The 27602-nt window shown below is 47.2% G+C and overlaps 1 protein-coding gene across 2 annotated transcripts in view; it reads right to left on the bottom strand.

The window, feature by feature from the left end:
- The window catches only part of SGPP2 (sphingosine-1-phosphate phosphatase 2), a 131730-nt gene that overhangs the window by 44676 nt on the left and 59452 nt on the right, over positions 1-27602 (bottom strand). For both annotated transcript variants that reach the window (XM_055121869.1, XM_055121870.1), the window contains exon 3: positions 2277-2456. In XM_055121869.1, coding sequence (XP_054977844.1) covers positions 2277-2456 — 180 coding nt within the window. The remainder of the gene's footprint in view (positions 1-2276; positions 2457-27602) is intronic.

Here is a 27602-nt window from a genome sequence, read left to right as displayed (position 1 = left end):
GCTCAGGGGTCACTCAGGGTAAGTCAGGGTTACATACCTCTCTCTCTCTCTCTTCCCCTCCCTCCTTATTTTCCTCTTAGACACTGGATTTGTTACTGAAAGGGTATCATGCACAGCACTTTCCCTCCTTTCAGCACTTAGTTCCTGTGCAGAGTGATCATTTCTAACTATCATTGTCATACTGGTCTCTTATCACTGAGCAATTGCTCCTGGTGGTGCTTGGGGACCACAGAGGAAGCCAGAGATCGAGTCTGGGTTGGCTGCATGCCAGACAAATGCCTTACCTGCTGTGCTATTGCTCTGACCCCTCAGATACTTTTTTGATCCGGATGTGACATGCAGTTAAATGCCACAAAAGACTATCGCAAGATGCACAGATGCCGTGTTCCTGTGTTTTTCTCATTCAGAAAATGGAGACCCTCTAAATGCAGGTGAGCAGGGAGAAGCCGCATGCACAGAGAGAGCACTCAGCACGAATGCCTTGCAGCTGCATCAGGCTGCCTGCCCTGCTCTGGGGAGCAAGGAGAATACTGGGCGTGGGGCCAAGGGGCAGGGGCCAAAATAGTAGATAGTCATAGTCATAGCAAATACTGGATTTTCAGAAAATCTGCATTTTCCAGTGGGTCAAAGTAAAATTCCTAGACCACGAGATCTCAGACTGGAAACACAAAACTTCACTGCAGCAAGGCTGTGACTTTTAAGGGACCTTCCTATAATATCTGTGTCTGAGCAGACATTAATTGAAATTCTTCTATCTTCCACATTGATTTAAGCTCCTGTCATTTACACAACTCTTGAGACAACAGAGCAATTATTTCTAATGGTTGAGCCCCAACCAGGCACTCTGGGGGCTTTTTTGGGGGGTGTGGCGGGGAGGGAAGGGGGCACAGATTCTTTTCTGCCCTGGGGTCCTGGGGTGTCTAGCAGAAGGATTTGGAGAATCATCTCAGCCCGGAGCACCGTTTGCCAGGAAGATAAACTCTCCACGTCTGCTGCAAACTGGATAAGAGCTTTGGCTCCAGTGTCTGGGTGAGACAGCCTGGGGTGAGAATGCTTCTGGGTGGGGGACACCACACCCTGGTGTCCCCCAAAGAGCCTCTGAGGTGCCTCTTGGCTGATGTCATTATCAATGACTGTCACTGCCTTTGGCAGGCACAACTTGATTTGCCTGCTCAACTCTGTAGGCCCTTCACGAGGAAACTGTCACCAAGAGTTCAGTAGGTTTCCGTGTCCCCTCCCTGAGTCCTGGATTCCTAAAGCTCAAAGTCCTTTAAAACAGTTAAAAAAAATCCGTGGGGGAGGAAGGTGGGTACAATTGGTGATGGGTGTGGTGTTGGCATTATGTTCATGAGGAACTATGATTCACAACAGTATTGTAAATGACAGACTTTCAATCAATAAAGTTTTTTTTTTTAAAGAAAAGAAATCTCAGACTGGAACGATAGCATAGCATGTTTGCCTTGCACGGCCAACCTGGGTTCGATTCCCATATGATCCCCCGAGCATCACCAGGAGGAATTCCTGAGTGCAGAGCCAGGAGTAACCCCTGAGCATTGCCTGGTGTGACCCAAAAAGCTAAAAAAAAAAAAAGAAAAGAAATTCTCCATTACAGCAGCTTCTCAAACAAATAAATAAAATATCCTGAAACTCAGCCTATCTTAAAAAAATTTTTTTAATTAAATCACCGTGAAATTGCAGTTACAAAGTTGTTCATGATTGAGTTTCAGTCACACAGTGTTCCAACACTCACCCATCCCCAGTGTACATTTCCCACCACCAGTGTCCCCAGTTTCCCTCCCGCCCACCCCCTACCCCAGTGCCCTCTCCCTAGGATAGATACTTTCCTTCCCTTCTCTCTCTCTCTCTTTCTCTTTTCCTCCTCTTTCTCTCTTTCTCCCTCTTCTCTCCCTCTCTCTCTTCCTCTTCTCTTTCTCCCTCTTCTCTCCCTCTTTTCTCCCTCCCCTCCCTCTCCCTCCCTTCCTCCCCCCTCCTTCCTCTTAGGCACTGGGGTTTGCAAGACAGTTACTGAAAGGGTATGAGGGTATCATGCTTATCACTTCTCTCCTTTCAGCACTCAGTTCGGGTCCAGAGTGATCATTTCTGACTATCATCGTCATAGGTGGTCTCTTCTCTGTCCTAACTGTGCTGCCCCTCCCCCTTGGTGTCGAGCTTCCTACCACGGACCAGTCCCCCTGGCCCTTGGGCCAACCCTGTCTTAGCTGCTGCATTCTCTGGATGGACCGGGCTACGCGGGGGAGTGGTGGCAGGGCTCTTACCTGGTACCTGTCCATGGTGGAGATGAGCAGCGTGAAGGAAATGGCGGTGGCTGCCATGGCGTGGGTCGAGGGCATCCCGTACTCTGCCATCACCCTGCGCTCCAGCCTCACCACAGGCGGGGAGAATGGGCGAGGCCACTTCAGGATATCCTTGGCCACCTGGCCAACGTACATCACCAGCTGCAAAGCCAAAGGAAGTGCGGTGAGCCTAATCAAATCAGCAGCAAGAGTGCTTCCCCAGAGTCGCAGGACTCCCTGGCTATTGGCCGCACTCCCCTTTCTCTCTGACCCCGCTCCCCGTGGGGGACATCACAGAGGATAGCTCTGTTGGTGCTTTTCGAATTCCACCGGGCCACAGTGATGCAGGACTTGATATGTTCACTTGGTCACGTATTAATGAACAAATGCTTGTACAGCTTGTCTGTGTGCTTGGCAAATACGAATCACTTAAAAAATGTAAAATGCAGGGGCTGGAGCAATAGCACAGCGGGGAGGGCATTTATTTGCCTTGCACGTGGCCGACCCAGGTTCGATTCCCAGCATCCCATAGGGTCCCCCGAGCACTGCCAGGAGTAATCCCTGAGTGCATGAGCCAGGAGTAACCCCGGAGCATCACCGGCTGTGAACCAAAAAGCAAGAAATAAATAAATAAATTTTTTAAAAAATGTAAAATGCAGATTATCAGGCTCCAACCTACTGAAATTGAACCCTTATTTCCACAGGAATCCCTGTGGTTCATATGCATGTGAGAATATCTTTTTTTTTTTCCTGGACTCAGTTCATGGAAATTCTCATCTTCCAACCAGAATGACCTTACCAAAGCTTTACTTAGATGGAGCTGCATGGCTCTGAACTACCCACTTTTTAGAACTATTTTTATTCTTGCTTTTTTGGGTTACACTAGGCGATCCCGGGGGGTTCCTCCTGGCTCTGCACTCAGGAATCACTCCTGGCAGTGCTCAGGGGACCATATGGGATGCTGGGAATCGAATATGAGTCAGCTGCCTGCAAGCCAAACGCCCTACCCGCTGTGCTATCGCTCCAACCCCGGGACTAGCCACCTTAAAGAGCGATTTCAAAATCATTTCATTAACCCGCCTGAATCCTGTAGGGCTGCCTGCATTCGGAGACTTGTCTTTCGCCCATTTGGTTGCTGATATACCCTGAGCGCACCTCCTGCAGACTCAGAGCCTTACGCATTGGCTGTTCTGCTCTGTGGCCACGGGGCCATAAACCCAGAGACTGTCCCCGTGTACAGCAGGCCTGTCCTGGGCTTCCCAGCCTCGGCTGCAAGCACGCTGAATCCCGGGACTTCTAAGGGGATTTCTAAGGGGACTTTGAACCGTAACCTTTCCACCATCCGGGTGACCAGGAGCCAGTGCCCTGGAGACCAGTTCACTCTTTCATGTCTCTGCCTCCCCACTGTGACCCTATAAAAACCACATCAGGCTATTATCTAGGAAGTGGAAAAACTGGCAGATCCTACTGACTACCAAGAACGTCTCAGGTGCCGTGGGAGATCCATTTCCCAACCCTGCCCCTTTCCCACTCACCCACATCAATGAAATATTACAGGCCTAATGACTAACTCTAGTTCACTAAAAAAAAAAAACAACTTAAAAGCCTCACATAGGAAACTTTAAACTTACAGACGGGCCAATCATTCATCATTCAGAGTTTAATCTCCTCGAAATTCAGGTTCTTGCTCTTTGGCACCTTTGCCTGCCTTTCCTTTATTTTTTGCCTTCCTTGTTTCAAACATTGTGTGTGTGTGTGTGTGTGTGTGTGTGTGTGTGTGTGTGTAGGGGGTGTCACTCCCAGCAGCACTTAGGGCTTACTTTTGGCACTGTGCTTAGGGATCACTCCTGGTAAGGCTCAGAAGAGCATATGTGGTGTGGGGATTGAACCAGGATGGGCCGCGTGCAAGGCAAGTGCCCTGCCCACTGTACTATCTCTCCAGCTGCTTTGAAGGATGTTTCGAAGCACCCAGGGCAATTGTTGGTTTCATTTAACATTAGGACACAGCCACACAATAAATCGGATCAATACAGTTCAAATAATATCATACAGTTCAGTAATACAGCTCTTTCCTAGCGAGACAAAATAGAATTCTATTTTTCAGATCATGGGAAAGAGAACCCCTGCCTTGCTCACTGTCATTTATATTTATATTAACAAACCAAGGAGATGTCAACCACTGTACTAGGACCCCATTCTCGAGTGGGGAAAAGGTCATACAAGCAGAAGAGCTCATCAAAATGTGACCAAGCCCAGGGAACATTATTCACTGGATTCTAGGGTTTATGTATATATGGAGAGAGAGAGAGAGAGAGAGAGAGAGAGAGAGAGAGAGAGAGAGAGAGAGAGAGAGAGACTTTTTTTTTGCTTTTGTTTTATACTTTTATTTGGCAGCCACACCTAGCGATGCTCAAGGATTGCTCCTGGCTCTGCACTCAGGAATGACTCCTGGCAGTGCTCAGGGGACAATATTGAATTCTGGGAACCAAATCTGGGCTAGCCACATGCAAAGCTCATGTCCAGCTTGCTATACTATCTCTGCAGACTAAGAGACTGACTTTGGTCCAACTTGGAGGGCCAGGAGCACTGGGGTCATGAGTTGAAGATTGTTTAACTGACAGGAGGGATTACGGAGGCATTCAGGAGGCAGGAACACCAGGAGCAAAGACTCATGGGTGGTGAGGCATGGCACTGCAGGAAGCTCTGCCAGCTGGCCATGATGGGAAGGGCTGACCAGGCCAGAGTTGCGGGACGGATCTGAAACTCTCATACATCATGGACAAGGGCCTAATGGGTACCACCACTATGAAAGATAATTGGCATTTTCATAAAATGAAACATTCTTTCCTGCTTTAGTCACACCACTGCCCGGCGTTTGTCCTCAAGGAATGAAAACTTCAGTTACACCAAGATTTGTATGTGAGTGTTTCATCGTACCATCTTGGTCATAACTCCCGGCAGGAAATAATCCAATTTCCATTCATAGGTGAATGATATACAGTGGTAAAATATACTACTGAGTCCTACACACACACACACACACACACACACACACACACACACACACAGAACTACTGATGTATGAAACAACTTGGATGCATTTAAAAATGGTGTTGAGTGAGGAAGCCAAAACTGAAAAAGTATCTAACAAGTGATTCTATTTATGTAATTTTCTTCACCCTATAGGGGAGATATAGTGTTTCCCTTGGAATGGGGAGAAAAACTACAAGTAGGAAAGTTTTGTAGTACAACTACAAAACTACAAATAAGGAAACTTTGGGGGTTGAAGGAGCTTGAGCTTAATGATAGTGATGCTTTCAGAGGCATGTCCAGATGCCCAAATGTCTATAAGTGTCCACCACACTATACATTTTAAATATGTGCAAACTTTATCAGTAAACTGAAAGTGATTGAACTGTTTATTGACATGAGTGAGTTACACCGGGTATGAGTCATACCAATTAAGTGGTCACACAGTTGATTCTGGCAACTGCATCTCAAAAAGTGGTTGTTCTGACCAGCTTGGTCTTAGAAGGAGGCAATCAATTAGAGATCATTAAAATCTTAGCACACTGATGGGGTCCCTCATGAGGCAGGAAGGTGGGCTGGGAAGCACTTCTTTTTTTCCTTTTTTCTTTTTTAATTTTTTAATGAAACACCATGAGGTGCAATTACACTTACACACCTTTGTGATTACATTTTAGTCATACAATGGTGAAGAACCCATCTCTCCACCAGTGCCCATTCTCTACCACCAATGTTCCCAGTATCCCTCCCGATACCCCCACCCCATTCCTCACCCCCTGCCTCTGTAAGAGGCACTTTCCCTTTCACTCTCTCCTTTTGGGTGTTATGGTTTTCAATGCAGGTATTAAGTGGCCATCATGTTCGGTCTATAATCTACTTTCAGCACGCATCTCCCATCCCAAGCGAGATGCTTGGTTGTCCCTTCTCTATCTCAGCTGCCTTTTCCCCCAGCCCGTGAGGCTGGCTTCCAGGCCATGGAGGAATGAATCCTCCTGGTCCTTATCTCTACTATCCTTGGGTGTTTGTCTCCCATTATGTTGCAGAGCCTGGCAAGCTCCCCATGGCATTTTTGATATACCAAAAACAGTAATGATAGGCCTCATTCCCCTGACCCTGAAAGAGCCTCCAGTCATTGGGAAAGAGGAGTAAGGAGAGGCTACTAAAACCTCGGGGCTGGGAGGAATAGAGATGTTACTGGTGCATGCCCGAGTGAATCGATGAACGACGAGATGACAGGGATGACAGTGATACAGTGATGTTGCTTTTACATTCCACAAATGAGTGCAGTCATTCTATGTCTGTCCCTCTCTTTCTGACTCATTTCACTGAACATGATACTCTCTCCATGTCGATCCACTTACATGGGAAGCATCTTTGAATCACCAGAAAACCGAAGGTTTCTGCCCAACAATGATGTATTTCTTATCTTTGGAGATGGGATGTTCAAGGTCAAGCTCCTGGCAGAGTCTGCTCCCTAGGTCTCAGGGGACCCTCTTCTCAATTTGTGGGAGCTCTGTAGGGGTCTCTTTTATAAGGGCACTACTCCCTCTGATGAGAAACTCTTCCTGGCCTAACCACATCGTTTGGGGAAGAGGTGTTTAGAGTCACACCCAGAGGTACTCAGCTCTTATTCCTGGATCTCTGCTCAGGGACCACTCTGAGTGCTGCTGCTGGGGTGAAGGGTCGGGGGGTGCCTTAAGCAGAGCCATATATTGAACCCAGTCAGGCGCAGGGCAAGCACTCTACCCTTGTATTATCTCTCTGGCTCTAAACACCTTCTAAAGGCCCCACCTCCCCCTACTGCCACCTTGGGGGTAGGTTTCAACAGGTTAGCATGTCTAGCACGGTTCTGAAATGTGGAGGAGGCTGTGTGAGGTGGGTTGCCCTATATTCAAGGGCACCCAGGGCCTGAGCTTCTCTTGGAGGTTCAGGAGGAGATGACACGAGCCCGTCTGGCAAATCTCTGGGCAGAAGAAGGGGTGAGGAGAGCAAGACCGGAAGAAAGGAGCGCACGTAAGAGGGTAGAGGGGAGCCCAGGGGAGAAGCTTGAATGTGATCCAAGTGGGCAAAAGCTGGGCTGAAAAGGCCAGACCGGAAGCTACTTAGTGTGGAAGTCCTTGTCCATGACACTCTGGAAAAGGCAAAATTCTGGAGGTCAGACAAAGTGGACCCAGGAGGTCAAGGGTTGCAAGGAAGATGAGCTGTATTCTGGGGACAGTATCACTTATTCTGAGTGACTCCATGCGGTTGAGACTAGTCCCTAAACCCGTGTCCACACCCGTACAATGGACCATACTAAGAATCATCCCTAGTGAAATCTAGGAAGTTGGAGGACGACAGTATGTCCATGCAGAGAAACACCCACTGAATCAAATGGATTCATCTCATGCGGGATATTGACTTATTGATGGGGGGGAGGGGGTTGCCTACGGGAAACTCTCTAAGCTTTTCACTCAATTTTGTTGTGGCTATAAAACTACCCTAAAAAAACAAGTCTATTAAAAAGTTTTATGGCAGAAGAGACTGTTTCTGCACTGAGCTGGCAATGAGATGACAATGATTAACTCACGAGGCTCTGTTCTAAATGGAAGGCTTCTACTCTGTATTGTTAGGGGCCCTTCTACCTAAAGGCCAAATGAAGTTCTGTCATTCATCACTCCTATGGGCTGACACCCCAGGGCGGGTCTTTGAAGGGAAAGCTTAGAAGGAGGCAATCAATTAGAGGTCATTAATGACTTAGCACACTAATGGGGTCCCCTGTGAGGTGTGGGGGAGCAGGGGAGCACTTCTTGATGAGACATTCCTCTCTTTTTTCTTTCTTCTCTGATGACAGGGTAAAGGACAACTTTCCTATCACCAACACTTCCCTGGTTCACAGGACTTCACTCTTCACACTGGTAGAAGAAATAAAATTTAAGAAATTTGGGACAGTGGTTTTCAACTGCTGGCCTGTGGACCAGTGGACATCTGCAGAAATTTTATGGTGATCCTGGAAAAGTTTCTGACACTAAAATGACTTGTTTCACCTGCTGGTCCATCAGAATGATGAGAGTTTTTACAGATCTGAAAGACTGAACACCAGAGGTTTAGAACAGAGGCTCCTTGACATAGCAGGACAATGACTTAAGCAGCCACAGATTTTGAAACAAACTCACTATTTAAAAAATATACTGGAGGGGCTGGAGCGATAGCACAGCGGGTAAGGCATTTGCCTTGCATGCGGCCGATTCGGGTTCGATTCCCAGCATCCCATATGATCCCCTGAGCACTGCCAGGGGTGATTCCTGAGTGCAGAGCCAGGAGTAACCCCTGTGCATCGCCAGGTGTGACCCAAAAACCAAAAAAAGAAAAAAAAAAGAAATTTTGGACAGTGGTTTTCAACTGCTGGCCCGTGGACCAGTGGACATCTGCAGAAATTTTATGGTGATCCTGGAAAAGTTTCTGACACTAAAATGACTTGTTTCACCTGCTGGTCCATCAGAATGATGAGAGTTTTTACAGATCAGAAAGATTGAACACCAGAGGTTTAGAACAGAGACTCCTTGACATAGCAGGACAACGACTAAAGCAGCCACAGATTTTGAAACAAACTATTTTAAAAAATATACTGGAGGGGCTGGAGCGATAGCACAGCAGGTAAGGTGTTTGCCTTGCACGTGGCCGATTCGGGTTCAATTCCCAGCATCCCATATGGTCCCCTGAGCACTGCCAGCGGTGATTCCTGAGTGCAGAGCCAGGAGTAACCCCTGTGCATCGCCGGGTGTGACCCAAAAAGCAAATAATAATAATAATAATAATAAATATATACTGGAATGGGAGGTGCCTCCCAAATCTGCCTCTTCACCTCCAGCTCCGCACCCACAAAACATCACAAAACATCCCCATCTTGATATTGTGTGTGAAGGTCTACCATTAGTACAGTTAGTACAATGAAAGCTCAACTCTCTGTAGGATGATCAGGACGCAGAGAGACTGTTTTTCAAATCATTCCCACCCACATACAAATTCTGAGAAGCTCTAACTTGTGTGTGTGTGTGTGTGTGTGTGTGTGAGTGTGTGTGTGAGTGCGTGTGTTGGGGGGGAGGGTAAGGTTCATTGCTCAGTGAAAAACTGCCAGATCTGTGCTCAGGGGACCCTAGTCAGTGGTAGGGATCATCAACCACATGTAAGGCAACTGCCTTAAGCCCTGTACTAATTCCCCTGCCCCGTGAATGCTAACACCCCCCACCCCGATCCCCTTTCTGGCTACCTACGCTTCTTCTGGCATAGTAAAAGGATTAAGTAACAGGAGTCTCTCTGGCATTTCCCTCAGATCTCCTGGGTTGAAAACACGGTGATAAATCACTGAGATTTAAAGTCAACCCATGGATTTTTGTTTTTAAAAGTCAGAGTTTAGTTACATCATTCTTTCCCTTTTAGTGACTAAGGAGTACTGAGATGTGATCCATGGCAGCTCTGCTAGTACAAACCCATCTGGTGTCATTATCTGCCCAAACCTCTCTTCTCAGCTGGAATATGGTGATTTGGGGAAAGAAAGATCAGACACTCAACTAACCATTACACTCCTACTCATAGACCCAAGAGAGCGGAACCATGTTCTCACAGAAACTTGTACATGAACTTTCTCATCATCCTTCATAACAACCAAAAAGTTTCACTGTATCACTGTATTACTGTCATCCCGTTGTTCATTAATTTGCTTGAGCGGGCACCAGTAATGTCTCCATTGTGAGACTTGTTACTGTTTTTGGCATATTGAATACACCACGGGTAGCTTGCCAGGCTCTTTCGTGCAGGCAGGATACTCCCGGTAGCTTGCCAGGCTCTCCGAGAGGGACGGAGGAATCAAACCCAGGTCAGTCGCATGCAAGACAAACACCCTACCTGGGGCTGGAGCCATAGCACAGCGGATAGAGCATTTGCCTTGCATGCAGCCAACCTGGGTTCCCAGCATTCCATATGGTCTCCTGAGCACCGCCAGAAGTAATTCTTGAGTGCATGAGCCAGGAGTAAGCGCTGTGCATCGCCGGGTGTGACCCAAAATGAAAAAAAAAAGAAAAGAACCCCAAAGTTTAAACTGCTAAAATGTCCATCCATGAAGGAAGGGATAAACAAATATGATAGAGCCTTACAACAGAGTATTTGACAATAAAAAGCAAGAAAGTACAGATGCATGCTCCACGTGGATAAACCTTCAAGGTGTATTTTTAGTGAGAGAAGGCAGATAGGCAAAGGCCAGAAAGTGTAGGATTTCATTTATGTTGAAATGCTCAGAATAGAAAAATTCACAGAAACAGAAAGTAATTCATGGCTGCCCAAAGGTCGAGGGCGGGGGGGAGGCGCTCTTTGGAGGAGGTGAATTGCTCCAGAGCTTGATAGTGTTTATAGTTGCACAGCTTCATGAATAAAATAGAAACCACCAAATTTTATTCTTTTAAAGGGTGACTATGATGGTAAGTGGTAAATTATATCATAAATTGAAAACGAGAAACTGGGCTTCAAGATGAGTCTGGAAACATCTCTTTCCGTGTGCTGGAAGTCCTTGTTCCAAAATATTATTTCAATGTTTTCAAACAGAAGCAGCCATGGGACTGTTCTATTCTCTCTAAAAATCCCTAACAACCCCCAGTTCTACTGGGCACCAGCGAGGCGGGCTGACGATGCCCACCCAGTCACCTCGAGGCGGGCTGACAATCCACCGACTCAAGACCATGTATATGGGATTTATTTTAAGAACAGTTTTCAGTGGTGGAGATTCTTCAGATAAATGATATGACAAGAGAGAGAGAGAGAGAGAGAGAGAGAGAGGGGGGGGGGGGGCTTTAGCCAATGTTTTGCTTACCCAGTGTTTAGTTTTTCCCCCCCTCCTTGGAATACACACTGCGTTGTGGTCTCCTACTTGGCTTCAGGGGAATGAATTTAAAGCAGTTCTTTGTTATGGTTATTTGGGAACATTCTAGAAACTACCAGCTAACCATCCAGCATGAAAGGTTGTTTTCAATTGGTGCATGTTCTCCCAAACTTGTGGCCATATTTGTATTTACTTTGTGAAATTCAGAGCTTTTTACACTGCCTGTCCTGTGGCTTTGTGTGTGCCTGTGGGGGGCGGTAGAGGAGGGGGGGAGGTTGGGGAGAATCACTGGGAGCAGCAACTGTGATTCCAAACCAATAACATTCCATTCCTGCCCGAAGCACCAAAACAGAGAAATTACCACCGTAAATCACAGGCGACTACCAGAGAGCTGGTCTTCACACAGTGCAAGTTCTGTGCAAATGAAGATAAAAGAGCTAGAGCACAAATCGTAGGCAAGAAAAATAAAATAATTACAACATTTTCTTGCTCTTTCAAATGTTTCTTCTCTGCCCCCCTCCCTTGCCCCCAATATCTTCTGTTGAATTTTTTTTTCTTTGTGGGCAATACCCAGCCATGCTTAGGGATTATTCCTGACTCTGCACTCAGATATTACTCTTGGCGGGCTAGGGGATCATACAGGATGCCAGAAATCGAACCCAGGTTATCTGCATGCAAGGCAAATGTCCTTTTACCTACTGTACTATTACTCTGATTTTTCTGCTGAAATTTCCTCCTCTTTATACCTTTATTTAAAAAAATACACACACATGTGCATACACACACACACACACACACATCTTTGGAAAGAGACCTCCAAAAAGACACCTCCTTTTGGAAAGACTGGTGGATTGGAAAATTTGCCTCCTTTACATTATTAAAAAAGAATTAATAGCTAATATTTGTGCAATGATTTTTTTCCCCAATGTTTTCTTTTATAACATCATTTATTTTTTGGTTTTGGCTACAGTCCCCGGAATTAAACCCAAGTCTAGTATATGCAAAGAATGCACTGTCATTGAGTTACATGACTGGCCCGTAAGCATTATTTTGATGTTCATATCATTTCTATTTTACTGATTAGAAAAGGAAGCTTCACTAGGAAGAGTGGCTTGCCAAGGATAATGTAATTTCTGCAGAGTTGCTGGACTTACATTTTATTTTCTGATGCCAAATTCCATTTTTCTTTTTTATCATACCCCACCATCTAATATCTGATAAATAACGCATGTGAGCAGATATTTACACTGAAAGAACATAAATTCTAAGTTGCTAACCCAAGGAGATCCATGAAGAACTCACTAGAAGCCACTTAACTCCTTTGGAAGCTTCAAGATTAAGATGTCAAAAAAAAAAAAAAGATGTCATATCTAGGGGCTGGAGCGATAGCACAGTGGGTAGGGCATTTGCCTTGTATGCGGCGGACCTGGGTTTGATTCCCAGCACCGCCAGGGGTAATTCCTGAGTGCATAAGCCAGGAGTAACCCCTGTGCATCACCGGGTATGACCCAAAAAGCAAAAAAAAAAAAAGCCATATCTAATTTAACAAAAGGGGGGTGGGGGTGAAATTCTTATCTGTATCATCCTAGCCAGATCGGGCTAGCAGAAGGCTGAACTCTGTCCTTTTATCCAAAATGGTGCCCATAATGGGAAGGGAAGTCTGGAATAAATCCATTTTGAATTACAGTCATAAGGAAGAAAATAAAATCCACGGGAGGATGGCCACCCTGTAGGAGCCTGATCTATCTGCATCCCAGCCCATGGCCGAGACCCCCTAGAGTTCGACAGCTCAGCTCCAGGGACCGGTGTCCAGGCTGGTTGTTGCCCTAACAGCGTATCTGAGGATGAATTCTTGCCTCTCAGCGTGCTTTCCCCACACCTAGAAACTCTCCTATCTCAGGTGAAGCTCTGAGTCCAAACGCATTTTCAGATGTTTCAGCCAGGATGTTCGGATTGGCCGTACGCCCATCAAAAGACAAACGCTTTGTCTCTCATAACCTGAAATATGCATTTTCTCCCCGTGGAGAATGACCCACTTATCAAAAAATAGTACACAAGCTGGAGATTGCATGGGCTGGGGAGTGGGGATGAAGAAATCGTGGAGCTTAAATTGTCTTCTCATCAACTTCCTGTTTAAAATCACACCGTCCTCAAGCCAGGGAGGTGAGCCAAAGGCCTGGAGTGCCAGCTTTGCATGCAGGAACATTGGGCTCGATCCCTGGTACTTTGAGGCGCAGACAGATAGTACGGCAGGTAAGGTGCTTGCTTTGCATGTGGTTAACCCAGGTTCGACCACCAGCACCTCACATGGTTCCCCAAGCTTATCAAGAGTGATCTCTGAATGCAAAGCCGGGGAGTAAGCCCTGAGCACTGCCAGTGTGAGCCCCAAACAAACAAACAAACAAAAATCCATCCTTGTGCTGCATGGTTCCTAAACATTGAACCAGGAGTAGCTTGCGAGCACCTTGAAGTATGGACTGATAGCCAAAAGCCAAACAAAACAAGACAAAAACAAAACAAAAAACAACATATCCTCAGTCAGTCCTCTTAGCTCTTCTCTACTCAACAGATACAGTGTTTATTCCGTGTCAATTATATTCTAGTCATGACAGTTCAAGTGGAATTAAGTAAATTTGCTATAATTAAGTGCCTTATTAGCAGGTTTCGTTCAAAGTGGATATCAGTGAGTCCTTCCTTGACCTCAATAACGTGAATCAGATGTTAAGAATCTATTCGACCCATGGCAACCCAGTGGTACCATCCAGGCTAAGAATGGGAAATTCAGCTTTTTTTTTTTTTTTTTTGCTTTTTGGGTCACACCTGGCGATGCATGGGGGTTATTCCTGGCTCTGCACTCAGGAATTACTTCTGGAGGTGCTCAGGGGACCATATGGGATGCTGGGAATCGAACCGCGTCCGTCCGCTGCGTGCAAGGCAAACGCCCTACCCACTGTGCTATCGCTCCAACCCCAAGAATGGGACACTCAGAGTCCAGGGGAATCCCATCTTCATTTTCCAGAAGAAGACCCACCTACATCAAATGAGGTGGTAGGGATGCCAAAAGACCTGTAAATCCACAACATCTCTGACAAAGTAACTTCTCAGTATCTGTATTGCAAACCATAACACCCAACAGTAGAGAGAGAGTATGGGGGAAATTGTCTGCCATGAGGTAGGGGGAGGATTGGAAAGGGGGGATATACTGGGGAGATTGGTGGTGGGAAACGTGCACTGGTGGAAGGATGGGTGTTTGATCATTGTTCGACTGAAACTCAAACATGAAAGTTTGTAACTATCTCACGGTGATTCAATTAAAAACAGTTTCTGCTGGAAACCCAAGGAATAGAACCCACTTTTTTGTTGTTGCTGCTATTGCTTTGGTCCATACTCTGGCGTTGCGCAGGGCTTAGTCCTGGTTCTATACACAGGGATCACTCGAGGCAGGGTTCAGGGGAGCATCAGGGGTGCTGGGTATCAAACCTTCACTGGCCATGCGCCAGGCAAGCGCCCTAAACGCTGTAGCATCTCTCTGGCTTTCAGGACCCGCTTCTTAACCATAAAGCAATGTCAGAGAAGTACTTGTCCCCGGGTCCTGGTGTGAGAGAGATCCCACACAAGGGGGGGGGTCTTCTATCCTGCCCTCACGCATGCGCAGATCTCCCCACCTGCCTTCCTTGGCAAGGAATTTCCCACCGAACGCCTGGTGGTTGAAAACTACCAAGAGGGTGGCTGTTCCCAAACTCCCTCGAGTCGGGCTGTTCCTCATCTTTCAACACCTGTGTGCTGCTGGCACATTCCTTGGCGTGAGAACAGCCGTGCAACGGAGGGCAAGCACCACTTCCTGTGGAGGTGCTGAGTCGAGCGGCAGCCTGGGAGCAAACTGAATTACCCCTCCGGAGGCCAGGCAGGAAACGCAGAGGTAAGGAAACGCCTAAGAACAAAAAAACTCAATATGCAGCCTAACCAGATTAAGGGACCCATAATCACAGGATGCAGGGAGGGAAATTCACTTAGGACAGCATGGATGATGTCAGATCTCAGCGAGGGCGCCCTGGGTATGTGTCTACTCATCTAATTGGGGCCGGGGGAGCAGCCGGCTGGACGCTTGTATTACTGGACACATCGGTCTCCATTCTCCATGGGATGGGCTGAGCTCTCAGGGCTGGCCAGAGCCCAGGCTCCCTCCTCTCAAACAACTGGCACCCTGACCCCCCGCCCCCAGCAATGCTGTGCTCCACGCTCTGGGGGTCTGCCCCAGGACACCCTCAGATCGGTGCCCCCTGAGCCAGAGGGCAGTTACTCCTTATGGACACCCGATTGTTGGGGTGGGGTGGGTGGTCTATCTCCTCTCTTCCTCTCTTCCTTTTTTTTTCTTTTTGGGTCACACCCGGCGATGCACAGGGGTTACTCCTGGCTCTGCCCTCAGGAATTACTCCTGGCGGTGCTCAGGGGACCATATGGGATGCTGGGAATCGAACCCAGGTCTGCCGCGTGCCAGGCAAACACCCTACTTGCTGTGCTATCGATTCAGCCCCTCCTCTCTTCCTTCTGAATTGAAAATGGAAATGAGGGTGAGCAGTGTCTTCACAGACCCCTGGTGATCCCATCATCCGCTCGCTGGCCAACATAACTGGCTCTCAGACTAAGATTTTCACTTCTTTGCCAGGAAATTATTAAACCTCACGACAGTGTCCTGGGCATGTGACGTTTAGGGACAGATGTCAGGCTCCAGGAGTGAACCCTCACCAGCTGCTGTGACCGGGGAGTTTTCTCCTACCTGCTTGGTTTGCTCCTGGGCAGGCTGGCACCCACTGGTTCAAACTTTGTCAAGTTGGTTCTTCCTAGTCAAGCTTAAGGTGAGAACTTGGGATTTAAGTTGTAGTCTGGGACCCTGGCATTGCCTGGCATTCTGACTCTGCCAAGAGGCCCGTGGTCTGTAAGCTCCATCCAAGGTCTCTTTTGGGGTCGGAGATATAGTACAGGAAGTAAGGCACTTGCTTGCACACAGCTGACCCCAGATTTTTTTTTTTTGCCTTTTGGGTCACACCTGGCGATGCACAGGGGTTACTCCTGGCTTTGCACTCAGGAATTACTCCTGGCAGTGCTCGGGGGACCATATAGAATGCCGGGAATCAAACCTGGGTCTACCGAATGCAAGGCAAATGCCCTACCCGCTATACTATCGCTCCAGCCCCCTGAACCCAGTTTTATCTCCAGCACCATGTCTGGCGCACCAACAGGAATTACTCTGGAGCATAGACCCAGGGAACAGTGCCCTGACCACTTCCAAGTATGGTCCAACCCTCATCATCTCCCCCAAAGGAAAGAATTTATTTGGAGTAAACATAATACCAACTTTGAAGCCCAACTGCCCCAAACTGAGCTCACTACCGCCTGAGATAAAATCATTCTAAAATCTAAGATGACACCATCATTAACAAGGTTTATAGTATACAAAAATTTTCCACAAGTTAAGTTTTGGCTGTAGTCACTGTCACTGCCACTGTCATCCCGTTGCTCATCGAGTTGTTCGAGCGGGCATCAGTAACGTTTCTCATTGAGAGACTTACTGTTACTGTTTTTGGCATATCCAATATGCACGGGTAGCTTGCCAGGCTCTGCCGTGCGGGCTTGATACTCTTGGTAGCTTGCCGGGCTCTCCGAGAGGGGCGGAGGAATTGAACTCGGGTCAGCCGTGTGAAAGGCGAATGCCCAACCGCTGTGCTATCGCTCCAGCCCTTGGCTGTAGTAATGTCTTTTTTTTTTTTTTTGAGGCTGGGGGTGGCAGTACAGCAGGTAGGTAGGGCATTTGCCTTGCCCTTGATTGACCCAAGTTTGGTCCTCGGCATCCCATATGGTCTCCCGAGCACCGCCAGAAGTAATTCCTGAGTGCAGAGCTAGGACTCAGCCCTGTGCAGAGCCAGGTGTGACCCCCGAAAAAAACAAAAACAAAAAAAATGCCTTTTCCCCCAAAGGACTATCCTTTCCCTCCGCCCTCACCATCTTTTCTGCTTCCCCCACAGCTCTGACGACTGGTGACCGGCCTCAGTCCACGCTTCTCCCAGACAGAGAAGAATGGGTTCCCCTCCCATGGAGTTAGACGATTCTCCTCCCACAGGGCCCGTCTTTGAACAGGGAGGGACAAGAATCCCCGAGGGTCCGGCCTGCCGTCTGTGCGCTGCAGGCAACAGAGGAGGAGGCCGAAGGGGGAGTGAGGGGGACCCCATTGATTCACCTCTTGGCCAGTGAGTGATTAACTCTATTACAGGGGCTGTTGATTACACACTCAGCACCTCCCAAACAGGACTATAACCCAGGCCCTAACCTCCCCGTGACCCTTGGGGATGGAGGAGGCCTGCCGAGTCTGCAAGCTACTGCCCCCCGGGTCCACAAGTGCTTCCAAGCTCACCCAGAGCCCCCACTCTTTTTTTTTTTTTCAGCAATGTCCACCTTTGCTCTAATGGCCTGGGTCCTGGGGCCGATGGGCAAAGAGAGTGTTCCAGAATGTCTGTGGATGAAAAGTCTTATCAGAGTCTGTTGCGATGTGTATCTTGTTTTCAGGCTGGAAGAGAAGCACGTGGGGCTCCTGAAAGTCCAACTCTCTCTCTTTCTCTCTCTCTCTCTCGCCTTTTGGACATTATGCTTTGCAATACAGGTACTGAAAGGTTATCACACCTCTCCCTTTACTGACTTTCAGTACTAAATTCCTGTCCAGAGTGCTCATTTCCAACTGTCATTTTCATAGTGGTCCCTCCTCTATCCTAACGGCCCTGTCCTCCTCCTTCCACCTTATGGCAGGGTTCCGAACATGGCCCAGTCCTCCTGGTCTCTATTTTCACTGTCCTTAGGTATTAGTCTCATACTGTTTTTTTTTTATATCCCACCGATGAATGCAATCATACTGTCTGTTCCTCTCTTCTGATTCATTTCACTCAGTGTAATACTCTCCACGTCCATTCATTTATAAGCAAATTTCATGACTTCGTTCTTCCTGGTGGTTGTGTAATATTCCTTTGATCAACACAGTATTTAATAATCAACCCTTCTCAAATCTATCTGATAGGAATGCACGAATAACTAAATACATTTAAAAGTGGTGCTTGTTAGTTACCAGGTAAGAAAGAGCTACCTGATGCTTAAAAACAAAACAATCTTCCACACGAGATTCCTTAGCAGACCAGAAGCATACAGAATTGACTTTCATAGTGAAAACAGCTAGATGGAATCTCAACCAGATTGTGTCTTATCTGAGCCACTGGGGAACATTCCAGAGAATGAACAATTCCACTGTTTTCAAGAGATCTTAAGGATACTGTAATGACTGTAATGACTTCTTTGCATGTTTTCTCCCTGCAGGAGGATGGCTCTTAATTCCTTTTTTGCAGAAAGACTTTTTCTTTCACATAATCATGATTTATGAACTTGCTGCCAAGTCCCTGTTCGTGGAGCAATAGGATATAGATCAGGGTCTAGGGTGGGTTTTGTAGTTTCAGAGTATAATGAACACAATGCAACTTGTTTATTTTCTTTTCTCTGCAGCTCGGCACTGGGTTGGAGAGCTCTCGGTGGTTTGTTCATTTGTTTGTTTTGCTTTTTGGGCCAGACCCAGTGATGCTCAGGGGTTACTCCTGGTTCTGCACTCAGGAATTACTCCTGGCGGTGCTTGGGGACCATATGGGATGCTGGGGAACAAATCTGGGTCAGCTGTATGCAAGGCAAACACCCTATCCACTGTGTTATCACTCCGGCCTCTGTAGGTGGTTTTTTTAAAAAAATATGTAATACCTATTCCATCTCAGAGTGAAGGCAGAGGAAATTATGGAAGGAGGCACTCATTGGAGTGATTCTGTGTCTGAAATGCAGAGACCGAGGTTCGAGGGAGCCATCCGCAGGTCTCTGATTATAGAAAAGAGAAAGGGCTTCAGGGAGCCCTTCAGATGGAAGCTCCTCCTAAAAAGGTCATTTTAAGGTGCTTGGCTAGCTATAAGGCATCAAGAGAGGTGCATGATCCTATTTGCTTTGGAGAGAGGGTCCTGCCAGTGCTGCATGCAATATGCCCTTGAAGGGCATAAGAACAGCCAAGTGGATGAGTCAGAGGGATGGAAAAAATGATGGCACTCATTTGTGGGATATAAAAGAATGCATATTCTGAGACTAATACCCAAGGACGGTAGAAATGAGGGCTAGAAGGACTGGTCCATGCTTGGAAGCCTGCCACAGTCAGCCGGAGAGCATAGTTAGTCTAGAGAAGGGACCAGTATGACAATACTGGCTGGAAATGATCACTCTTAGCACTGATCTTAGCACTGAAAGGAGGTAAAGGTATGGGCATGACAACCTCCCAACACTTGTATTGCAAACCAAAGGAGAGGGGGAGAGGGGGAGGGGAGGAGGAGGAGGTGGAGGAGGAGGAGAGGAAGAGGAGGAGGAAGAGGAGGAGAGACAGACAGACAGACAGAGACACAGAGAGACGCAGACAGAGACAGAGACAGAGAGACAGAGAGTACTGTAGAGGCAGGTTGTGGCAGGGGCGGGAAGGGGCGTTGGCCAGAGGGAACCTGGGGACATTGGTGGTGGGAATATATACACTGGTGAAGCGACGGGTGTCAGAGCATTGTATAACTGAAACCCAATCATGAACAACTTTGTAACTGTGTATCTCAGGGTGATTCAATTAAAAAAAAAAACAACACAAACAGCTGGGAGAAGACTAACCAGAAGGTTAATGAGCTTGAGCAAAATAAAGATGAATGGGAGGCTTGAACTGAAGAATGATTTCCAGAAATGTTGGCAGTATAGAATTACCAAGGCCCAGCATGGAGTCAAGATCTTTACTAACCGAATAAAAGCCTTCACTGCCTGGGGAGCTGGCCTCTGCCCACTCAGATGTCTGGAATTTGCCAGGAGCTTCCTGGGGTGCTGACAAGGAAGCCAAAGTGTTCATGCTGCTAGCTAAGGTGCAGAACGCGCTCCACAATTCAGAACAACCCCCGAGAGACCCGCGCTCACTGAAGGCTTAAATGTCTTTAAATCCTGCTCTTTTACCCAGTGGATCGTAACTACCAGTCGTGCCGTGGGTCTTCTTCGAAGCTTGCATGTTCCCATGCAAGAGTGCATTTCCCACTCAAGAATCTTATTTTAGTTTTCCTTTCCAGCTAGGTTGCAGACTTTTGAATTCTTCCCAAAGTTTTCTTATTCCTTCCAGAGATCCTTCTAGCCCTGACGAAGGAAGAAGAGCCGAAGTCTAAGCAGGAGATGGGGGATGTTCTGAACGTCTCACGGACAGAGTCATCTTCTGCAAATGTTGATTTTGCTCAAGTGAGAAAAAGCAGCTCCCGAGTGGAGCCCTTCCTGACACCCCACTCAGAATTAACCTCTAACCCAAAGGCCAGCAGAGCTCTTCCCAACAGTGATGCAGTTTCCCCTTACCAGAGAAGTAATCAGCAAGATAAATCCGTGCCTTCTCGTGGTAAGGTGGAGTTTCTGGAAACAATCTCTTCTTTGGCAAGGAAGCTGGTCTCACCCTGCTTCTGTCTCTACAAATTCTCCATTCACTAGCCAGGTACAATCCAGATTCATGAATCATTTAATAAAGCCAATTCGATTTCTAAATATGTGAACTGTGGGAATTGGGGGTTGGGCATTCCCAGAACTTCTAGATGCCATGTTGACATCTGGGGTGTTGAGGTGAGAGCGGACGGTGCCAGGGATCCAACCCAGGGCCTCATACATGCAGGCATGTGCTCTCCTAGTTGAGCAATATCCCCAGCTCTGGACAGAGTAGTATTTTTTGGGTTTCTTTGGGTCACACCCGGCTATGCTCAGAGGTTACTCCTGGCTCTGCACTCAGGAATTACTCCTGGCGGTGCTCGGGGGACCATCTGGAATGCTGAATTGAACCATCTGGAATCGAACCTGGGTCAGCCGCATGCAAGGCAAACACTCTACCCACTGTGCTGTCGCTCCAGCCCCTGAACAGAGTGGTTTTAACAATTATGTTATCTTTTAAAGTGATCTAGAGGGAGGTAAGCCTGTATCTATAATCAGAACAACATGCCCCCTTCAAGGTTATGCTTCTTTTCAGTATTTAGTTTCATATTATTATTTTCTAAATTCTTGAGCCACATCCGGCAATGCTCAGGGGTTACTTTTGACTCTGCACTCAGGGATCTGTCCTGGCAGTGCTGGGGGAACTGTATAAGATGCTGGGGATCGAGCCCAGGTCGGCTGCATGCAAAGCAAGAATCCTACCCCCTGTATTGTCTCTCTGGCCCCTCTTTATTAAAAAAGAAAAAAAAGGCCCAGTATTTTTATGAACAGTGCCATCAAGAGGGCACTATATTCCTTCCTGTTTACATTTTGATGCCTTATTCTTGATACAGAAATGCCACTTCATCCCTATTTCTATAGAATTTGCTTACGTCCAGCTATTTTCACAGTAGAGGCGGAGCACTGGCATGAGACCAATTATACTCGAAGATAATCTCATCCACTTAAGCAGCAAATCATTTTAATCCTCTTTCGAGTTTTCTTTTACAGACTTGCCTGGCACACCTAGCAAGTAGTTTAGAAATAAGGTGTTGGAAGCAATGAATGAATTATGTTCCCTGTGACAAGATTCCCAAACGGAAAACAGGGGAGATGTAAGCTTGATACATCTGCAAGAACTCAAGGTTTACTGTATGTTTTGGGAGATGCCTTCAAACAATTTCATTTTCCTACTGTATCAGCTTCTAGTGTCAAAATATAGTCTACGAGTCTCCGGTTGCAAAAGGTGAAAAATGCTCATGTGAACTCAACAGAATATTTCGATGTTGAGATAAAGATTGGCACCCGGCTTTCAGAAACACAGGCTTTTGACAGAATTTGAATGAGTTAATCCTTTCATTGTTAAAGACATATCCTTTTGATTACCCTCAAGGGCAGATAGTCAAACATTCTTTGTAGCTAAGCTGTTTTTCTTTTCTTCTTCTTCTTTTGCATAAAACTCAGTCTTAAATATAGGACTTATTTAAGTTTAAATTTTTTGTCTGGTTACTTGGGGGCCACACACAGCAGTGCTCAGGGGCTATTCTTGGCTCTGTGCTCAGTGCTCAGGGACCATATATGGATACAGTGCAAGCTTTTTACTCTCAGTACTCTCTCTCCAATCCTCTAGTTTATTTTTCAACTTTTTCAATTTTTATTTTATTTGTTTTTGCTTTTGGGGTCACACCCAGCAATACTCAGGGGTTTCTCCTGGCTCTGTACTCAGGAATTACTCCTGGTAGTGCTTCGGGGACCCTAGGGGATGCTGGGGATCGAAGCCAGGTCGGCGGCGTGCAAGGCAAATGCCCTACCCACTGTACTATCACTCCGGCCCCTGCTCTCTAGTTTGAAATGTTTAATCTGACCCTCAAAGGACAAACCTGAAGGATAGTTAGTTTACAAGCAGAGTTCAGACCATGAGTCAAATCTCTCATCCTAAAATCATCATCACCATCATCATCATCATCATCATCATCATCTAGGACTAGGGGTGTAGCTGAGAGGTACAACACTTGCTTTACATGTGTGAGGCCCTGAATTTGATTCCCAATACTGCAACGATAAAAAGAAAAGAATTATTTTAATTAATCTGACAAACTGCAGTTTGCTATACGAAAATGGAAACTTTCCACCGACCCGCTGTGACCATTCTTCCCAACAAAATAGAAAATTATTTTTCCTAATATCTAAAAGGGAAAAGGGACCCTCCTTTATTTTGCACAGGCCCCCAAGAGAAAGGTCCTGGGGGGAGATGGCCATGAGGAGAACCCTGATACAGGTGTGCAGTTGTTGGAGAATTAGTATTAAACTGAGCACTTCATTTTCTGCTTTGTTGGAACCTCCTATTATAGATGAAGAAAAGCAATTAGCTCTCTTGTTTGACTCATTTAGCCTTTATTTGTTTACCAGTCTTAGTTTAAAAGGAAGCAAGCTTACTGTTGCTCATAGCTTGCTAATTTCCAAGTTAGGATTTTTTTTTTTTGAGAAACTTCCAGAATATTATTTTCCAACCACTCAAATCAAGTTGCTCTGTATTTGAAAAATATTTTTCAAATTGAACAGTATTTTCTTCCCTTCTGATTTCAGTGCCCATGAGTGTCAGAAAAAAAAATTTAATTTTAAGAGGAACCAAAGCATCACATCTTTTTCTAGTTAAATCTGAGCATGGCCAATGCAAACAGCTAATTTATATGTATACACACACACACACACACACACACGTGCTCACACGTAGAGGCATGCACTCAAGGATGCTCGGAGCAAGTCTTGACTTTTGTGCTTGATGTGGTCCTTTTTCTGTGCCTCGACTAGGAGAACCCTCAACACTCATCAAATCTAGTGTCTCCTCACTTGCATTAAAGTCCAATCATTCCTTGTGCAAGACCTAGGGTGGGTAATTCGCTATTGCTCCCCAGGAGGCCCGGGAAGACTGTGGGAATGAATCCAGTCAGGGCATATGAGGGTCACCCTGGGGAAAATGTTTCGGGACAGATGCCTTGTTTTTGCTGCTGTTGTTTTGCTTTTGGGGAGGCTACTTTAAGCTCCGTTGCTGGGGCCACTCCCAGTGCTTCTGTATGCAATGCATGCGCCCCAAATCATCTCCTAAGGCCATCTCTCTCATCCCAGATGCATTGTTGAACCTAGGACATAGGGTAAGACTGTCACTGTCACTGTCATCCCGTTGTTCATCGATTTGTTCAAGTGGGCACAGTAACGTCTCTCAATGTGAGACTTATTGTTACTGTTTTTGGCATATCCAATACGCCACGGGTAGCTTGCCAGGCTCTGCTGTGCGGGCGTGACACTCTCCGCAGCTTGCCGGGCTCTCCGAGAGGGGCGGAGGAATTGAACACGGGGAGGCTGCGTGAAAGGCAAACGCCCTACTGCTGTGCTATCGCTCCAAAGAGCGAATATTGCATATGGATGCATTGCCATCCATCTTTTTATAATTGCAAAACTTTCCAGATGAAAAGTCCCTGTGGTCATTTGATTCAACTCCTTGCTTCAGAGGGAGTCAAATGAAGGTCCAGAGATCATCATTGTTAGCTACTCAGCACTGCAAGGACCGAAACACATGCTAGAAACAGCCAGGCAGCTGAGCACCCCCTCCGGCCCGGCCATGCAGCCCTGGAAGGGGGCTCTTTCTCCGAATACAGGTTTCTCCCTTATTTGCCTTACTCTCTGAAATTAGTACAGTCCTCCTTTGCTGGACACTTGCAGGGGGGGTGGTGGGGGCGGTGTCTAGGGATGATAATATTCTTTGGTGGGATTGGTGCTTGAATATTAAATATCTTCAAATAATGTGAACTACTTTATAAAAATAAAATTAAATTAAAAAAATAAATTAGTGCTAATAGCATTTTTAGATCCTTCAGATATCCTACGTAATAAATCATGCCAAGTCAGAGCTTGCACTTTCAGAGAGCCTGTACTTTGTGAAATAAATACAGGCGGGAAACTTGCAGATCTCCCGGTTCTGAGGGTGCACAAAGGATCCTTTGATTCGATTGTTCCTTTTAAGTTAAAAGACTTGGGCGGGGGACAGGGCTCAGCGGGAAAGCACATGCCTTGCATGCACGAGACCTGGGTTCGATTTACCACAATGAAAAAAAAATAATAATAGTAATAATAATAATTATTATAATAATGGGCTGCACTAGCATGCGACAGGGACAAATGGAGACATTACTGGCACCCGCTCGAGCAAATCAAAGATCAATGGGATGACAAATGACAAGTGACAATAATAATAATAATAATAATAATAATAATAATAATAATCACTTGTATCACTTGTCATGCCGTTGTTCATTCAATAATAATAATATTATAAAAAAAAAAACAAAACCACCAGAAGGATTGAGGAGGCTTTTCCAATCCCATTCCCATTTTCTTCCATATCCTTCATCCATGCCAAGTCACAGCTAATCCTCTATCAAACCACTTATCACTTATTTGCCTTAAAATTCCTGCCCCACCCAGCATTGCCAAGAAAGAGAAGTGAATGGGCAAACAAGATGTTTTATCATTCACATGACTCACTACTAGTAAGTAAAAAAAAAAAAGAAAAGAAAATGGATTGACCGTGTTTAACACGCCAACGCCTGAGTCCATCGGAGAGAATGGAGAAGGAAAGTGAGGCAGAGTCAGTGGTGAACACTGAAGACCCTGGATTTCCAGAGTGGTGGGTTCAAGGCCTGGCCCTTTCCCTGCTAGCCTGCTCATGCCGTTTCCCCCCTTTCTAGCAGGCTGCTCCAGCCTGGAGCTGTGCTTCACTCAGGATCATTTGCCAACGCCTGTAGGGTCCCTGGCCAGACCCCCAGTGGGTGTGAGTCCTGGCCAGCTTCGCTGCATCCCAGGTGAGAATATTCTGGAACACGCCGACATGGAGGACTCGGCCGTGTGGGTCCAGATAGATGAGATGCCTGCGTGTAGATTTCAGAATACCTCTCTGGGGGCCTGGAGAGACAGTACAGGGGGTAGAGGGTTTGCCTTGCACACGCCCCACCCAGGTTCAACCCCCGGAATCCCATCCCCTGAGCAACGTCAGGAGTAATTCCTGAACGAATGCAGAGCCAGGAGTGACCCCTGAGCATTGCTAGGTGTGACCCCTCGCCCACCCCCACACCCCCCAAAAAAGGGGGGAAAAAGCCAAAAACCAAAAAGACTCAGAATATCTCCAAGATGTTCCTTGCAAAGATTGTAACCGAGACCTTACGCTCTGTCTCCCGGTGGTGGCAGTGGCGGTGGGGGGGGGGGGTGGAGGGGGCATCCTGGGGAGGAGGAGTCAGCCCAGCAAGGAGGGGCTTGGGGGGCTGGAGCAATAGCACAGCGGGTAGGGCGTTTGCCTTGCACGCGGCCGACCCGGGTTCGATTCCCAGCATCCCATATGGTCCCCTGAGCACCGCCGGGGTGATTCCTGAGTGCAGAGCCAGGAGTAACCCCTGAGCATCGCCGGATGTGACCCAAAAAGAAAAAAAAAAAGGAGGGGCTTGGGGGGTGAGAACTGAAGCCCAGGGAGAGGCAGGAGGGGCCCCTGCAGGCAGAGTCCAGCCAGGATCCCTGTGTCTTCCCAGGAAACCTTCAAACGGCTGAGGCCCAACTCCCCTGACACACAGACAGTGCCTCCCGGCCGCAGTGCAGGCCCACTGAGGCCCCTGGGGACCAGGCGGACATAGGGTAAGGCTAAGGCTTGTCTTGGCGCAGAGGCAGGGAGGAGACAGGCCAGTAGGTTCCCCCGGGAAAGCCAGGAGACCGTGAAGAGCGGACAGCCACTGGGTGGCGAAGACTAGCTTTGTCCAGTTGCTCTTAAGCGTCCGGACAATTCCAGAAAGTTCTAGAACCCCAAAGGAGGTCTGGCCTCTCCAGCAAACCAGTAGAGCAGTTAAAGGATAACTAAAGCCTTTGCTACCCCAGCCACCCAGTTCTCAAAATTTAGAGGAGCACTGTCCCGAGGAACCTACTCCTGCTCACTCTGAGGCCAACAAATGGCCCCCCCATGGCCAGAATTCTGGGTACTGCAAGACTCGCAGATGAGAAGAAGGTCTGTGTTCTTTCCTCAGGCAATGACAGTCCCTTTCAGCTAAAGGAGCCCCAGGGCCACTCCTGTGCAAGCTCCTGCAAGGGGGAGAGTGTTTATGGCCCAGACAGGAAGTCCTCCTCAGACCCCCAGCCCAGAGGCCAAAGCCCTAGCTCCCGTCTCCACCTTGTCAGGATCCTGACGCCCTCCGTGGCTTTTAGGGCAAGTGTGAACATGCTGGAACATATGGTCTGTGAGCGGGTAGCCCAGAGAACCAGAGACCAAGTGTCAAGGACATTTATGGCATGTGTTTGCTATACATGAGGGCCCCTGCAAGTGAGGCCTGCTACATTTTTTATTCCCAGTGAAATAGCACAAGCGTGATTCTGAATAATTGAATGTATGTGTGTGAGTGTGTGTGTGCTTGCGCATAGTAGCCATTTCAGTCAAGAGGGTGCAGTGGAGAGGGCATTGGAGCTACACACAGTTAAAGACTCCTGGTGACACTTACTGGGTGGGTCCCCCTGGGGAAGCTACAGTTCCTGGGGTGGAGGCTCATCCTGTGAAATGGGGTGTGTGTGTGTGTGTGTGTGTGTGTGTGTGTGTGGTGTGTGTGTGTGTTGCGGGGGTGGGGGGGAAGCATCTGACTTGTGAAGCTACTAGGAGAAGCAGAGGAAGTCAAGAATACAGACAGGGAGGGGCTGGAGTGATAGCACAGCGGGTAGGGCGTTTGCCTTGCACGCGGCCGACCCAGGTTCGATTCCCAGCATCCCATATGGTCCCCTGAGCACAGCGAGAGGTAATTCCTGAGTGCAGAGCCAGGAGTGATCCCTGAGCATTGCTGGATGTGAACCCCCTCCCCCCCCAAATAAAAGAATAGAGA

The sequence above is a fragment of the Sorex araneus genome, chromosome X (genome assembly GCF_027595985.1).
Source record: "Sorex araneus isolate mSorAra2 chromosome X, mSorAra2.pri, whole genome shotgun sequence".
In the NCBI taxonomy this organism is placed as follows: Eukaryota; Metazoa; Chordata; class Mammalia; order Eulipotyphla; family Soricidae; genus Sorex; species Sorex araneus.
This window is presented reverse-complemented; position numbering and strand designations above follow the sequence as displayed.